The sequence below is a fragment of the Strongylocentrotus purpuratus genome, unplaced genomic scaffold, assembly GCF_000002235.5.
Source record: "Strongylocentrotus purpuratus isolate Spur 01 unplaced genomic scaffold, Spur_5.0 spur5_scaffold_8, whole genome shotgun sequence".
Classification (NCBI taxonomy): Eukaryota; Metazoa; Echinodermata; class Echinoidea; order Camarodonta; family Strongylocentrotidae; genus Strongylocentrotus; species Strongylocentrotus purpuratus.
The window spans coordinates 20,893,353-20,910,483 of NW_022145614.1; the positions used below are offsets into that span (position 1 = coordinate 20,893,353).

General features: G+C 36.5%; 1 protein-coding gene across 1 annotated transcript; it reads right to left on the reverse strand.

Moving 5' to 3' along the window:
* Positions 1–8,736: 8,736 nt before the first annotated feature.
* Positions 8,737–16,667, reverse strand: LOC105444100. Its single transcript, XM_030975854.1, has 2 exons — positions 16,447–16,667; positions 8,737–10,078 (listed from the first exon to the last, which is right to left on the reverse strand). The coding sequence occupies exons 1-2, from the start codon at positions 16,541–16,543 to the stop codon at positions 9,624–9,626; spliced, it is 552 nt and encodes a 183-aa protein (XP_030831714.1). The 5' UTR covers positions 16,544–16,667; the 3' UTR covers positions 8,737–9,623.
* Positions 16,668–17,131: the final 464 nt, after the last annotated feature.

Below are 17,131 nucleotides of genomic sequence, written 5' to 3' on the forward strand. Positions count from 1 at the left end.
CAAAATAATATGCAGAATAGCAATTGCATCCAATTACCGGTTACCGGCGCAAAATATTTCCTGAAAAATTGGACCCCAAAAAAGTGCCTCCTACCCCCCCCCCCCCCCCCCCCGTTATTCACCGACGGCTGAGTCGCAACTATTATTTTCTCACGGATTGGCCCCCCCCCCCCCTCTTCCCACCGGCTGGATCCGCCACTGCAGGAGTCCACATGGTTGAATTAGCACGTGTGTACGTGTAAAATGGGGTCTATAGCTGGAATGCTTACCACAGGATTGATAGAGTGCAAAATAATATGCAGAATAGCAATTGCATCCAATTACCGGTTTCACATCCCAGCCACTGATGTTTTCGATTTAAAACTTAACGTCCCATTGCAAATCTGAGGTATTTTGGTAAACTTTTAAAAAGAATTGTAGCATTTTAGCTCCAACAGTGCTTGAGGACTCTCAGTTTATATGCAGAGTCACAATCTGGCTATCGTTCGTTTGATAGCATTGAAACTGCAATTTTGCGAGTCAGAAATTATGTCCTTTTATCTCTTGATAAAGAAGAGGAAGTCATCCGTGTGATTTTCACGCGTGTTCGACACCATTAAGCATGACATATTGTTGCAATGCTTGAGACTGCGTTTTGAAATTGAAAGTCAAGCAATTATGTGGATAGAGTCCTACCTATCCCAGCGCCCTCACACTGTAGTAATTGGAAGCAAGAGGTCATTCAGACATGACATTTCTCAAGGAGTCCCATAGGGGTTCGTACTTGGCCCAATTTTAGTTATTCTCTATACATCTCCTTCAGAAAGTTAGTTGTTACCCATAACATTCCTAAGATGTTTTTTTATGACGATACGCGACTGTTCATCGTGTTTAAGAGGAAATAGTGATGTTGATTTACTACAGAAATATCAATTGAGTGCGATCGGTCAAGGAGTGGTCATGGGTTAATGGTTTAAAACTCAACTGTACCAAGATTGAATTTCTTCATGTTTCTTCACGGCACAGATTAGGTTACCCAACATTGAGAGTGAATTTAGATGGCAATCTTGTTCATGCAAACAAAACATGTAAAAATCTAGGGGTTACTTTTGAAGGAAAGTTCACTTTTAAACTTTTGTTCCACAAAAACGTCCCTCAGCTTCTTGTTGTGGGTTGTACAAAAGACGTAAAATTCGATTTTCTTTTGGACAGGACTACCACTAAATGCATAATTCATGCTTTTGTTATGTGACATTTTGATTGTTGTAATATTTTGCTTTTTGGACTTCCGTCTTATCAAATTCAAAGATAACAAGTCACTCAAAACTCAGCAGCGCGACTATTAACACGATTAAACAAATATGAATATCTCCAGTCTTAAGAAATTTACGTTGGCTACCTATCCAGTCCCGCATCAAGTTTAAAGTACTTTTATTAACTTATCAATGTTCCATCTGTTTACAAAAAGACAGCAGCGATCTTGTTTTAAGCACTGACACAATAATTATCTGACCGTTGGATTATTTCGTTTGATAGAGCAGAAGATTGTTAGTGTGAATTAATCTAAAATTCATTAATAAACCAAGAAACGTTGATGTGCTTTGATCTAATACTAACGAATAAAGTGAATGGATGTGATGGAAAAGGAAAGACATGACCTACACTGACGTCGAGAAGTGGGAAAGAAGAGGTAAGGTGGAAATACGGAAAGAGAATGTGTGTGTGTGTGTGTGTGTGCGCGTGTGTGCGCGTGTGCGCGTGTGTGTATGTGAGGTGGTGTGTTTGGGTATGTTTGTGAGTGCGAATACCGGAGAAAATGTAGGGGGGGGGGAGAAGAGGAAGACAACGGAGTAATTTTCAGCACACAAGGTAGAAGTTCATAGACATCATCAATCATATATACAGGTGTATAAACATGCCAATTTAGGAGTGAATTACTTTCAATTTTATTAATAAAAACGAAAAACATTAACGTACAGTGATCTAACACTGACAAATAAATCGAAGGGAGGTGATGAAATAGGAAAAGGTATGAAGAGGTAGGGACATTGGGTGAGAAGGGGAGAGGAGATGGAAATAAGGACAGAAAGAGAGAGAGAGAGAGAGAGAGAGAGGGAGAGTCATTAGTATGTGCGTGTGTGTATGTATGTACATGTATGTTTGATTAATGGAAATAAATGTGGGAAGGAAAATGAGAAATAAAGGAAGGCAATGGATTAATTATCATTAGAAAGAAGTTCACCGAAATTACAAGGAGAGAAATATATACATGGTTATGTGCGCGCGTGTGTGTGTGTGTGTGTGTGTGTGTGGGTGCGGGCCTGTGTGCCTAGGATCATGTTAGAACTTCAGGGTTATTGAGTTGGCTTTTCCCTGCTTTTCAAAGAAATTTTGCTCCTGAAGAACATCACACCATTGCTCGGTAATTTAAAATACAAATCATTCCAGGGATTAGTTTGCCGGTATACTCCAAACCCAAAACTTCTTAATTTCTATGCCAATTTAGCGAAAACCTCATTCCGCTTGGAAGACCAATGTGTAGCTTCTAGACTTTATGATATATCGCAATTAGACATCACAAAAAATGGATGAGAAGCAAAAGAGCCTTACAGAATAATAAAGTATTCTACGGGGAAAATGAATTAGGGCAGACATCTAAAACGAAGATGGTTAGATAAAGGGAGAAATCAAGATAGAGGAAGAGAGTAATATAGCCAGGGGAAATATAAGGACCACAGTAAAGCCCCATATTAGAGATTAGGTACTGGATTATTTGTTCTTATAAAGTAATTTCTCGGAATGATATTACTAAGGTGTCATAATCTTCCTAAGCAAACTCTCTCTCCCCCGCTTTAAACGAGCAGTAATCCTCCCACTGCATTCTAGCAAAAAACTGTGTCTCTCTTGTGCCTGATAGCTATTATTATTTGTTCTTCGATATTCATCGCATGTAACCTGACAGCATTGTAGATATATTATATCACTTATACAATTAGAATATACTATACTCTTGTTCCTATAACCAGAAGAAATATGTCGCTCGTATTCTAGCTCTCCATCTTTCAATGTCTTCAAATCCAAATTAAAAACATATTATATAGTTCAATTTAGAAATTCTATTTTGCAGAATTGAGTTTTAAAAAGGAGCTCTGTACCAGGGCAGCTGAATATATTTTGAATAAAAGCTGCGCTATATAAATTCATTATTATCAATCCACTGTTTACGCTTAAGTTGTGTACCACAATTATCATTTAGTTATGTATATCTCTTTGTACATGCCACTCGTTGTACATCACCTTTGTAAATGAACTTTTAGTAATTTTCTTGTAAAACTTCAGCTGCATACTAAATCACCCCTGTACATGTAAATGTATATATTAACAGAACAAAAACAGACGTACTGAACACCATGCAGTGTCTATAAATAATCGTACTTACTTTGAATTTAGACAGGGGATAGCATTTGGCAATGACACGTAATTAATTTAAATCAGGAAAGATCATCTAGACATGCATTAGCAATTATCTTCATAGGACATTACTGTCGAAAAAAGCTAGATCAACTACGTTAGCAAGAATCGTGATTTGATTTCAAACCATACAGTAATAGTTTTTCTTTGTGATCATCACGTTCTAAATGCATTGGCTTTCCTCTCCAGTGCCGGATAACAGATGGTGCTTGGTCCCCTTATATTATTCTTATTTTAGGATTAGTTGTAATGTTGTTGCCCTTTTCAAAATGTGTAAATGGCGTAACAAATTACCTTTCTTGGTATGTACTGGGTCAGGCTAAATAGACGCGCCCCTGAATTTAAGAGGTCGTTTCATAATCCACCTTCAGACAAAGAAAAATTGTTAACTATTACCTGCCAGGGGTTATGTATTAGCAGAAAAAAATATATAACCTAAAATGAATTTTTACATATTATAATCTATGCTGAACGACACGATTTGTTTTTTATAAGGGCAAGTGGATTTTCTTTTTAAATTGATTTGAACAGAGCGTGAATCCTTAGATGACATTTATGGATTTTTATTAAAATCATCCATCAGAAAAATATACTTATGTCAGATGGTAACATCTATATGCATATCTATTACACTCGACTTATGGTTGTATTTGAATACACATTATCAGAAAAAATGGATTTATATATGAGCACATTTGGTGTATTAATTTCTAATCTATTATGGCATATCGTTGTTATGGTAGAACGTACTGGTGATATAAAGTGGTATAATCAGGATCATGAAAACCGTGTGTATGGGTGTGTGCACATTTGTTTTAATATGATAACAGATTCACTCATGCCAACAACAAGAATAAAGACACAATTAGAATATATGTAAAGTGCTTTTTATTGTTACATTTCATATGGCATAACATATGGTCCACACAAACATATTTTTACGACCATTTCATTATACAGATCATTAATCATCATCGATTTGACAGCTGTGATTAATGAGTAAACGTACAATATCGCAAAGAGATGATAATCAACTCATCCTCATCCATCAACCAACGAGAATTAATGGACGAGAATTATATTCGCTCCATCGGTGGGAAAGGCTACAATAAAACCAAATACATATCGCCTGTATGTGGTATCTGTGATTTCTATCGATATAGATTTGGCAATATTTACTCTACTGGTGATGCTTAACGCATGTTTACCTGGCCTGATTTAAAGGGAACAACACAAAGACTCACATCCTGAAGCACTGAGATTAGTGAACTCACTTGCAGGCTCAGGGATATAAATGGCCTCTGGTAAAATATATATTTTGGCTAAGGAGATCAGCCACAGCTTTTTTTTCTCGAGCGTTTTACCTAAACCATTAAAAAAATAATGTTATGTTCCTTCAGATGCACCGTATGCATTGTATTGTTAGAAATTCTTATGCCCGTTAGTTGTCAAGATTATAAAGGCAATTATTGCCAGTAATTCAGCGCTATTAACTCATTGTACATTTAGCCTTTCCTTTTTGTGTGATGACACACCCACATGGCACACCTAAGAGAGAGAGAGAGAGAGTCAATCCCTGACTCCATCTTACGTCAGGAAAGGACGCCGCGGGTGCACCAGACTTACTAGCGATACTGGATGGCACAATCTATTGGTTATGCGTCATGTAAATGACTAAGTTTTAAAAGTAAATGCGAATTGAAAAGCGCAAACATTTATTAGTGGCTCATGGAATTATAAAATTTACAGGTCGATTGGCGCAAGCAATAACGCAACCGAAATGACGCATCGTGTGCAACAGAAATTAGCAAATCCAGACACTACCTGGCATACTCCCAAAGCTGCCTCTGCGTCAATGTTATAGGAGAGAGTTATTACGAGATGTGGAATGTTCGTTCAAAGACCCCAGCCGCCTTCAAATGTTAAGGATGATATACAGCTTTACAGCTCATTCAAACGGACAATCATTCCATAAGAAAATATGAATAGATATACATAAAGATTTCCCACTGACATGCTCAAAGATTAATGGATTGTGTTTTTGATTGGATCAGCAGCTTATACTGATTTGTTGTAATGCATATAACCTATATGACACATACACATCTAATAATTGTGACCACAGAGAAGTAGCTGCTTACTTAGCTTCAAAGACCTTAAAATGTATAGTTTACAATGAGGTATACAAGATAATTTAGTACAAGTGACGTTTGTTGGTACAGGTATTTGTAGGTTTAAGTTGTTAGTCATTCAAAGTGTGCAAGTTAAAGCGAAAATGATATTCGTAAAAAAATATTTTAGGTAGTATATAGATGACGAAAAGAAACGCAAGAGCCTGACATATTCTATGATTGATAACCGTGCTTTCATTATTGATTACAGTGGAAACAGACAGAGTTATAGTAGATAGTAGTGATAGTTGCAGTTAAAGTATGATTATCAATAGTAATCAGTAATAGCAATATGTAAGCAGTAAAAGTAGCAGTAGCAGCAGCAGTAGTTGTAGCAGAATAAGAAGAAGGAGAGGAAGAAATAGTATCATAATTAGTAATGGTAGAATTGATATTAGTACTATGGTAGTAGCAATAGCAGTAGAACCAGCACCAGCAGCAGTTGTGGTGGCTGTGGTGATAATGGAAGTGATGGTGGTGGTGGTGTTGGTGGTGGTGGTGTTGGTATTAGTATTAGTTGTAGTAGTAGTAGAAGTAGTAGTAGTAGTAGTAGTAGTAGTAGTAGTAGTAGTAGTAGTAGTAGTAATAATAATAATAGTAGTAGTAGTAGTAGTAGTAGTAGTAGTAGTAGTAGTAGTAATAGCAGTAGTCGTAGTAGCAGTAGTAGTATAAAGAGCAGGATAAGTAGTATGAGAAGTAGTTGAAGTAATGTTAATGTTAATATTCATAGTAATAATCATAGTAGTTCAAGTAATATAAATAGTAGTAGTAGAAGTAGTAGTAGTAGTAGTAGTAGTAGTTGTTGTTGTTGTAGAAGTAGTAGTAGTTGTAGTGGTGATAGTAGGAGTACTAGAAGTATTATAAGTAGTAGAAGTAATAAGATTAGAAGTAATAATAATAATTGTTATAATAATAATATGTGACGGTTACGTAGGGTAGCGTCATCAGTCTTAATACTCTTCTCCCTGAGGGCACAGCAAGCATATTATTACCAGGCTTTAGAAGTAGTAGTAGTAGTAGTAGTAGTAGCAGCAGCAGTAGAAGAAGACGTACCTGTAGCAGTAGTAGTAATAGTAATAGTAGTAGTAGTAGTAGTAGTAGCAGCAGTAGTAGTAGTAGTAGTAGTAGTAGTAGTAGTCATAGTCGTATAATTAGTGATGGTAGTAGTAACAACACCAGTAGCAGCAGCGGTAGTAGTAGCAGTAGCAGTAGTAGTAGTAGTAATAGTAGTAGTAGTAGTAGTAGTAGTAGTAGTAGTAGTAGTAGTAGTAGTAGTAGTGAAAGTAGTAGTTTAAATTTTAGTAATGATAGTAGAAGTTGTAGAAGTAGTGGTTGTGATAGTGAAAGTAGTATAAGTAATATTGATAGAAGTATTCGCAGTAGTAGTGGTAGTAGTAGAGGAAGAAGTAGACGTAATATTAATAGTAGTAGTAGTAGTTGCACTAGCAGTAGTAATAGTATACCAATATACAATGTCTTGAGAGGTTCTGGTTGAAACTAAGGGCAAGAATTGACTCCAATAATACTCTTTTCTGAGGGGCGCAGCCCCGAAGCAAACGGTACTATTTGAGTCACCGAAGTCCAAAGGTTTAACCAGTTTTTCGACAAGAAGGCAGGACATATTTATTTTATATCCTGCATTAACAACAACAAATCCACCAACAATTTTTATTTTTATATCTAACAAAATTATAAAATTCATTTTTTGGAAATTTATTTTTTATTCAACTACCAAATATTACTTTTTCAGAGCATCCTTAAAATGGTTGAAATATTTTTGGTCACGTGAAGAGCTCTCAACCAATCAAAAAGCGGTACGTTTTTGATGCAGGATATAATAGTAGATATAGTAGTAATAGTAGTAGTAGTAGTAGTAGCAGCAGTAGTAGTAGTAGTAGTAGTAGTAGTAGTAGTAGTAGTAGTAGTAGAAGTAGTAGAGAGGATATAATGGCTGGTAAAAGTGGTTGTGTGGTAACATAGTAGAAGTAAATGTCTTAGTATTAATCAAATTAATAGTAGTAGTATTGGTAAAAAATAAACTTCCAAGCTCACGGGATAAATCAATTTAATCCCTGACAAACAATTTGGACCCCTTTTTAGGGGGGCAGACAAGTAATGTTAGAGGACCCTATGCCTTAATACATACAGTAATACTAATAGTGGGAGTATTCAAAGTAGTAGTAGAAGGGGGAAGAGGAGAAGGTGTGGTTATACTTGAAAAGGTAGTAATAATAATAGTAGTAGTAGTAGTAGTAGCAGTAGTAGTGGTAGTGGTATCAATAGTAAGATTGGAAGAATTAGTAGCAGTATTAGTAGTAGCAGTAGTAGGATCAATAGTAAGATTGGTAGTATTAGTAGTAGTAGTAGTAGTAGTTGTAGTAGTAGTTGTTGTTTTAGTAGGGGGAAGAGGAGGAGTAGTTAGTAGTAGTGGTAGTAGTAGCAGTAGTAGTAGTAGAAGAAGTAGTAGTAATAGTAGTAGTAGTAGTAGTAGTAGTAGTAGTAGTAGTAGTAGTAGTAGTAGTAGTAGTAGTACTAGTAGTAGTAGTAGTAGTATTAGTAATAATAAGATTAATAATAGTAGTAGTAGTAGTAGTAGTAGTAGCAGAAATAAAAGTAGTAATAATATTAAGATTAGTACTAGTAGTAGTAGTTGTAGTAGAAGTAGTAGCAGTATAGAAGTAGTCGGGGAGGAGGAAAAGAAGAAATAGTAGTAGAAGTAGGGGGAGCAAGCACCTCTTAAACCCCTTGTCCTATTCAACCGGTCATACATTAGACCCCCCCCCCCGTATTGGGGCTATAATTTGCAGTAATTATAGTCATAAAAGAAGTGAAGGCAGGAGTAAGGGTACTTATGTGCAAATTCTTTTGAAGTAGTAAAATATTTTACGACACATTTATGAACTTAGTTGATGACTCTATTGATGGATAGAGGCCAGATATATAAGCAGAAATATTCTTTTTTATAATATTTTATGTAGGAGTTTATGAGGAGATTATCATGGAAAGACACAAACATCAATCAAAAAAAAAACGGCAATTCATTGAAAAATGCTTCGTTCATATACTTTAATTTGATTTTCAGTTATGATTTTTTTATTTTTTATGATTAGAATGCATATCACAAAACACAAATTAAACAGACTATCTTGACAAATATGCAATTTCTATCGCAAGATGTTCTTTGAGCAAACCTTCAAGGAATTCTTCGATGTTCATAAAAAATGCTAAAATTAGTTTCTTCGGGAAAAAGCTTCCCATTGTGTATTCTGTCAATGCGCAGGTCCATATACCAGAAAATATGAATCTACTCGTATTTTTTTTTGTAATACCCGCCTTTTTCATAACATCTGACCCTTTGATATGGGATTCTTATTTCAGATAATAGGTCAATTGTTTAAAAAAAGAAGGTTCACATTTGGGGAAAGTATTAACTGCTGCACGGGCTTTTACTTTACCGAATATCCTAATGAAGAAAAAACAACTCTTTGATGAAAGTAGTCAGAACAGTGTCCCAATGATGACTAATATGTAATAGTCAAACATTTGCCCCACATGTGTATTGATGTTACGTATTTTTCAGCTTCCGCCTTTTTTCAGTGTTGCGAGATTCTTTAATTTCACAATCAGATACTTGGGGAGAAATGGGGATGCCCTGGGCTACCCGATTACCATAATTATGCCTACATGATTGTGAAAAAAAGACCGTCTCCCAAACAGGTTTTGTAATCAACTCATAAAAGTAAATATCATTTTCTAACTAATACACGTGAACGTCGACGGAGACATATCTCTAATCTGAAGGGGACTCATCCGCAGTTAAAACTGAATCGAAGTTAGGCCAATGACCTTACCTTCGAGCAATCTTCCCGCTTCAAAACAATTCAATACGCAGGGTGTATATATTTCAAATACGTTACAAAGACACACTTTACATGGAATATAAAAGAAACAGAAAGTAAGAGCACCCAAATACATATCGTACATGATTATTGTAACATAGTACTACGACTCCCTCACAGTCCTCGCATTTCTCCTTGCTCCATACTTCAATATTTTGTCTATGGTCTCTTTTATAGCTTGCGTAGTAAAGGTGTTTAAATCCCCCACTGGTATCCGGGCTTTCCGTTGTATACGTTCCAGCACATCGTTCCTGTGCTGATGTTCTCTTGATTCCAGATAGCTTTTTGCGTCTATGCTTACGAGTCGATTTCGATGGCGAAGAAGATGTGGATTCGATGTGGAGGCTGAAGACGATGATGATGATGATGACGACGACGACGACGAAAAATAGGCAGGCACAAATCGGGTTGGATCACTTATCTGCGAATCGCCAGAGAGGATGTGGGTGTATTTTTCTCGAAGATCTCTATCCAATAATGGGGACCATGATGACTTCTTGCCTTCAAAATCCCAGTTCCGCTTTCCATATCTTGGGGCTTGGGTAATAGGCCTTCTTCCTAATATATGCAAACAAAATAAAAGTATAATATAAGGAATATTGTGAAAGATGAACAATATTTTGGTTTGTAAGTATTCGAAACATTGTTATAAGAGATATCTGTAGTAGGCTCAAACAATGTCCCGCGGGCCATTTGTTATAAATATGACTTGTTTGTATACGATTAAATTAAACATAGATTAATTGATGATTGGTTTTTATTCCAACATACAACAATATACAAGATTAACAGATCCAAATTAAATCAGCTTGAACAGGATAACCCACGAAAGCTCGAGAGATAATATACGTTGCTCTAATAAAAGTAAAACGGCTATAACAAACAAAAAAGAGACAATTAGTATATGCAATTGGCGTGTACAACTTTTTAGTTCAAAGTGTAATCAATGTTCGATTCGAATTCTCTGATGAACTGGACATTATTCACGTGCTAAGACAGCCCAGTCATTAACAGACGTCTATTCAGCACATCTCAAATATTCAGTTGAGGAAGACTCATCAAAGAAATTTAAAAAAAACACGAGATTGAAAGAGAAATAGAAAACAATCATAAACGGCAAAGAAATAAATCAATGATATTCATTCATTTTCAATCCGGGGGATAACCTTGTGAATTCATTCGTGACCGAAATATGGCTGCATGAAAATGAGATCAATTACGGTTATTACTTGGGCACTACGGGTGCTTAAGTATGCAGTAAACCCGTTCTTCCTCTGGATACATCTCCAATCAGCTAAAGGCTTTCGAAAATATGTTCACGAATTTTATTGACTAATATTTGTGTTTATTGTTTTAATTTTTTCACATGGTTTTTGTTGTCGTTGTTGTTTTCTGTAAAATAACAATTATATATATATATATATATATATATACACGTAAACTCCACTTTTTGGCCGGGGATAATTCCTAATCTCCAACCACCTAGTGAGGAAGGTAGACTGCGGCGGGACAGCACATTATTGACTAAGGACTTCCCACCTTAAAGGGATCCGGTAACTTTGCCTCAGATTCTGAAACAAAATCCTGGATTTAGCTCATGCTGCAATGACAATCATAATTCTTAAGGTCATTCAGGAACCCCATGACTTTTAAAAGCCGATCGCCTGTCTGATTATCAAGATATTTATGACTGGAAATCGAAACCGGCAGTTTTCATACCACTACAGTCTATTGGGATAAACGAGTATGGTAAAACCGGTCACTCAAAGATTTTTACTTTTTTGAGGCACTTCTTGATCATTTTGAAGCGCAAATTTTTTAGGGCTTCAATATAACACCATATCACAGACACTGATAACACTTAGGGCCGTGTATCTCAGATTTACCATTGTTAAACGATGCCTTTAAGGCATGCGGTAGTCGTAAAGTCAAGATCCAAAATCCTCTCCCACCTTTCACACCGAACAAGAAACAACCCCAAAACGAAACAGAGACCTACTCTAAAGATAAAAATAATAATGATAACAATACTCAGTTTTTTTATATGGCGCTTATTAGAATCACTAAGCGCTTCTAAACTTGGAGATTATTACCCCGGCTTTAGCTGTGCTGCCATTGCGGCGCTCTAGCATAATGGAACGTGCGTACCACGTGGACCGGAATACATGGAAATATTCAGGACACCAGCGATGTTCAAAAGACAGCCATGATCAATGATGAACTTTGGAGACACCACGGTGTGGACATAGCCGCACTTCAGGAAACACGTCTTGCAGATAGTGGCATATTTAAATAGAAAGTTTATACTTTCCTCTAGAAAGGTAAGGGACATGATGCTCCTAGAGAACATGGAGTAGGATTTGCTGTCAGGAATAGCATGCTGAAAATTAAAAACCTAATAAAAATTGATCTTAACGTTTGTTGAGTCTCCGACTCCCTATACTTCTGACGGCCTAGTCACTTTCACCAGCGTATCCGCCTCCATAGTCTCTACTTCACGCACGAGGAAAACGATTAGTTCAACATAAATTTGGAGACAGCCATCAGTGATACCCCGAGTCAGGAGCATGTAATTCTTCTTGGTAATTTCAATGCCCAAGGGGGTGCCGATCACGACTCCTGGCCATCCTGCTTGAGCAAGAGGCAAGATCAATAAGGACAACGTCTTCTCTAGCTCTGGTGCTCCCTCAATCTCCCAATCTTCCAGTTCAAGCCAAAGCATAAGGTTTCACGGAGACACCCAAGATCGAAGCAACATTTTTGTCATACGAATATACCTTAATGTTGTCCTCCTCACACGATCATACCACAGGGCCGACTGCGACACTGATCATTCACTGATATGCTGCAAAATCAGGCTGCTACCAAAGAAGTTTTGCCGCTCCATACAAGATGGAAAGCCACGCATTGGTATCGCTTAGATGCAACTACCAGAGAAATTTGACCAGTTCTCTAAATTCCTTGAAGATGCGCGGACAGCCGCCCGACCTGGAGACTCGTTCATTTTCAAATCAGAGGAAACAAAATTACGAGAGACTATGTACTGCCTATAACAGCATGGATACCAAAGAGGAATGACTGCTTTGAAGCAAGAATGCTTCGAGACGAATGATACATATTACAGGATCATCTCCCTCCTAAGTGTTGTAGGAAAAATCTTTGACCGAGTTATCTTGGTTCGTCTCCAAAAAAAGGCCCAGAATGTCTACCCCGAGTCAAATTGCGGGTTCCGTGCTTGAAGGTCTACCTTTGACGTGATTTTCTCTCTTCGACAGCTTCAGGAGAAGTGTAGGGAAAAGCAGATGCCCGTCTTTATCGCCTTCATTGACCTAAACAATGCCTTTGACCTGGTAAGCAGAGATTGACTCCCCCAGATCCAAAATTTATGGATAAAACTACAGACCGAACAGGCCAAAGGATAAACAATAATTTGTTTAGAGCTTGGCCAATAATGATTTCTTGAAGCTTAAAACATGACTGGATTCTGCTTTCTAATTGCCAACAGTTTGTCAGCCCATCATCTAAGCTTGTTGGAAAACGAACTCATCTAAATGGTAATTATTGCGATTATTGTATATAGGCCTATGTCAATATTTATCTCCAAGGAAATAGAAAAATTATATTGAGAATAGCCGAAAGAAATTAGTTTCCTGTTAAACGGTTTCTGCTCTGATCACTTGTTCACAATCTTACAAAAATATTTTAAAAACTCTTTTCGTAATAATTTCAAAGCAATCGAGTGTAAAGTACAAAGCAAATGCAAAGGAAAGAAAGCAGTAATATCACAGAGAGGAGAGCGAGACAAATATAAGAGGAAATGATAAGACAGACCAACCCGGAGTGCATTGAAAGAATAAGGGAGGGAGAGACAAACACACATCTGAAAAGGGGATTAGAAAAGGAAATGTGACCTAATATGATGCAAATCCATAGGTTATATAGCTGGTCTAAAATTATGAAAAGGGCAAGAACTACTTATTATTATTTTAATTACGAGGAGAGAAAAAATAGCCGGTCTATTGTTTTCAAAATAGGACGTACTGAGCACAAAGGTAACTTTTATTTCTTTATTCTTGTTTTGGAATATAGTCCTTAATCCTCCAAAAAGAAAGATATACGAAAACGAATAAAGGCGGTTTTCCTGCCAGTTCGTATTCATTCTGTATATGACATACGAATATCTCTTTGTGAGTGGTTATAAATCTCGGCCCAGGTAAAATAATTCTGGTCACTGTTCCTCTAATTATAACTACACCACATCATGTAGGAAACGAGTCCTTATTGAGGAAAATATACGAATCATAATGACAAGAATACAACAATAATCACAACAACATTAATAAGGATGAATTCATAAAAGCGCGTACATACATCGCTGCATGGTCAATTTGTGTATAATGGATGAGGAAATTTGATTATAATTGATTATCTAGATAATCGTCTTTCTCAGAAAAATTGTAGGAAGATATGTATATGCATAAAACATATTCGAATCTCTGGGGTCTCCGAGTAAAGACGTTTCTCATTTGTGATTTAATCAATATTCAATTTTGAGACTTCAATCAAACAGAACTGAAGATGCAATCATTCCCATGTGAATATTCGGTAAATGTCGACCACTTAAAGTGTAAATAAAAGTTGTGCTGCACAACTACAAACCTCCCCATTGTAAAATACTGACAACACATTCTAACGGTCGATCAAAATTATGATGAAAGTTCAAAGTTATTTTTTCCGATTTCCAAAGAGGTTATTTTGTTAACACACTGCGTCTCATATGATAAAATTGACCAGAATAATTTATTAAAAAATTATTTTAAAATATCTAACTCTTTTTATTTCTTCAACCCTGCCATTTAAGAACATTTAGGATTCATTTTGCTTGAATAAACATAACATCAACCACTTGAATGAAGGCTGCATTTCATTTTACATTTATTTAGCGGTCTCTCGGTTGAATAATGCTTTTGAGTGGGTGAGGACGCACATGTGGGTGTTTACTTAGTTTTAAACAACACGGAATTGAATTCCACCTTATTTGTCTGTGTTGTGTATCAGGCAAATTAATTTGAGTGAAACAGGGGTATTCAACTCCATCAAAGAGAAGTGGATGGTGACAAACTTTAATCAAATTTCTATGATAAAACAGTTGTAGTAGAAAGAGCCCCTCTTGATAATCAAATAAAGGCAAAGGAAATTAGGTAATGCGTTTCTCCGTCAAATCCATTTGTAGATGTTTACAACTTTGACCAAAGACATAAATATCAATTATACCTATAGTCCCTGTTATTAGAAAAAACGAGTTATCAATGACAAATGCTAGAATTTTATGACTTATCTACTCTCAACCAATATAATGCGAACAAATCTGTAGCTTATAACAGTTATTGTAACTTGTCATTAATAATAAATTTGATGATACAGGTCACCTGTACAACATTACACCTGTACGTGGTGTGGAATCGTGGAACTGATAAGCTGGATTCATATGTCTGGTTCATTTTCAGTTCTCATTTCACAAGAAATATTAAAAGACATGTAGTTATTATTTTACAGATGCTCATCCCTACCAGCTTCTATGAATGAAATAAAATACTTTCTAAAATTGGGAGGTCCCAACGAAAATGGCCTATTACCGGACTACCTCCCTCGGACAATAGGCCATTTTCGTAATGTAACCAAATTTAATGCATAAGTCTTTGTGAAGTGCCTCAATACAAATCATTTCATTCACCTGATAAGAATAATAGTATTTCAATAGTCAGAATGCTAAATGCATATATTAAGTGTTGCTAGGTAGGTCAAGTCATAATGTTTGTCCTACCTGGCAACAAATTATGTATGCAGCTCGAATTCTGTCTATTTAAATACTATCATTTTTATCAGGTGGATGAAATAATTTGTATTGAGGCACTTCACAAAGACGTATGCATTAAATTTGGTTACATTACGAAAATAACCTATTACCTCCAGTCAAGAACCACAAAGAACTTGCAATCGACAACTTATTACCAAAAACAAAATGTATTCTCCTCTGCCGGGCTTCTGCCCCTCCCCCTCCCCATAACTGAAAGAGTTGCAAATATGACCGCTTACTTTGATAGAGGAGAATTACTTCTTCGAAAGTTGATTTTGTTTTTAATAGGCAATAGTTGTCCTAAGGAGTCCGAGATAGATATCGGGGAAATTGCAATGTTACTTGCAATAGTGTGTATTAAATTGGGTTTTCATAAACAGGTATCAGTCACAAATGATTATTCACGCCTGTGACCGACCTTTAACCTCATCATCCGAAAGACGTGACGCACTTTCGAACCTGGGTCATATCAGAGTCAGTTTGTGGTAAGATCTAATGTCCGAGCTGGTAGTTGAGGTGGTAGTTGTACTAGACAAATTTTTGACAAATTTGTTATCCGCTTCATTTTGATTGAAAATGTTAAAATCTATATTGGGTAATATACATGTATTGTCCCCAAATGATGTGAATGGCCAACTTTGGGTAATTCCTTCGCTTACTTGATTAAGCTTTTACCCAGTCAAGATATTCCATTGTATATTGTGTCGTGGTATAGTGTTTCATTCACTTGACTCTCAATCCGTCGGATGAAGGTTCGAATCCCAGCCCGGCACTTACGTCATTTGGCAAGATATTTATCCACATTAAAAACTCTCTACCTAGGTGTAAATGGGTACCTTGCAGTTGCTGGGGTAATAATAATTGCAGGGCTCACGGGAAGAGTATTAATACTGATTTCGTTATACTTGGTATAAGCATGGACCTACAACACCCAATTATTAATTGTTATAAATCATTGAGCTCAAATGACTCGAGTCGGGCATATAATTCCAAGAGTTGGTTGGACACATAAGTACCCTAAAGTTTTTTACCTAATATTTTTTTCCCTACAGAGATTAGTTTTACTCACTGTGTGTGCTACGTGTACTGGCATCCCTATCTTGCCTTCCTTCACAGGCCTCTTCAAGCCAACGAGGTATTAACCGCATGGAACAGTACTTGGGCATGGCATCCTGATGGCTACGGGACACAGCCAGAAAGACAAGCAGCAGAAGAAAGTACAGAATCGTTGCCCGATGGGCTGATACAGGTATCTGTGGAAGAAAACAATAATGATACTTATGTCCACAGTTCGGTGACATATACACTAGACTACAACACTTCTACGACAATATTGAATCGAGGAAATAAGAAAAGAAGCATTTGTGATTCAAGTCACACATAAACTTCCTGCTTCAGTATTGAATATGGAAACAAGATTCGGGCGCGGTTCCTTGAACCGATGGCATATTCTTTTCACATCATTGACAGTGACCGGTAATGAACAAAATATAAGACGGGGCATGCATATGGATGTGTACATTATCAATATAAGTTTGAGAGCCGAGCATGGGCATGAGATCAATACACTATTTCCTAATAGTTCCAATCGAATACGTTCCTTTCTAGTTGTAGAATATGTACAAATCAGTACAAAAAATAGTAAGTATATTAGAACAATTTTATAGATGAAATATCCTTGAAGGAAATTAATATTACGTCTTATAAGTTTATATTAAAATATTTAATGTAACTGACCTCCAAATGATACTTAG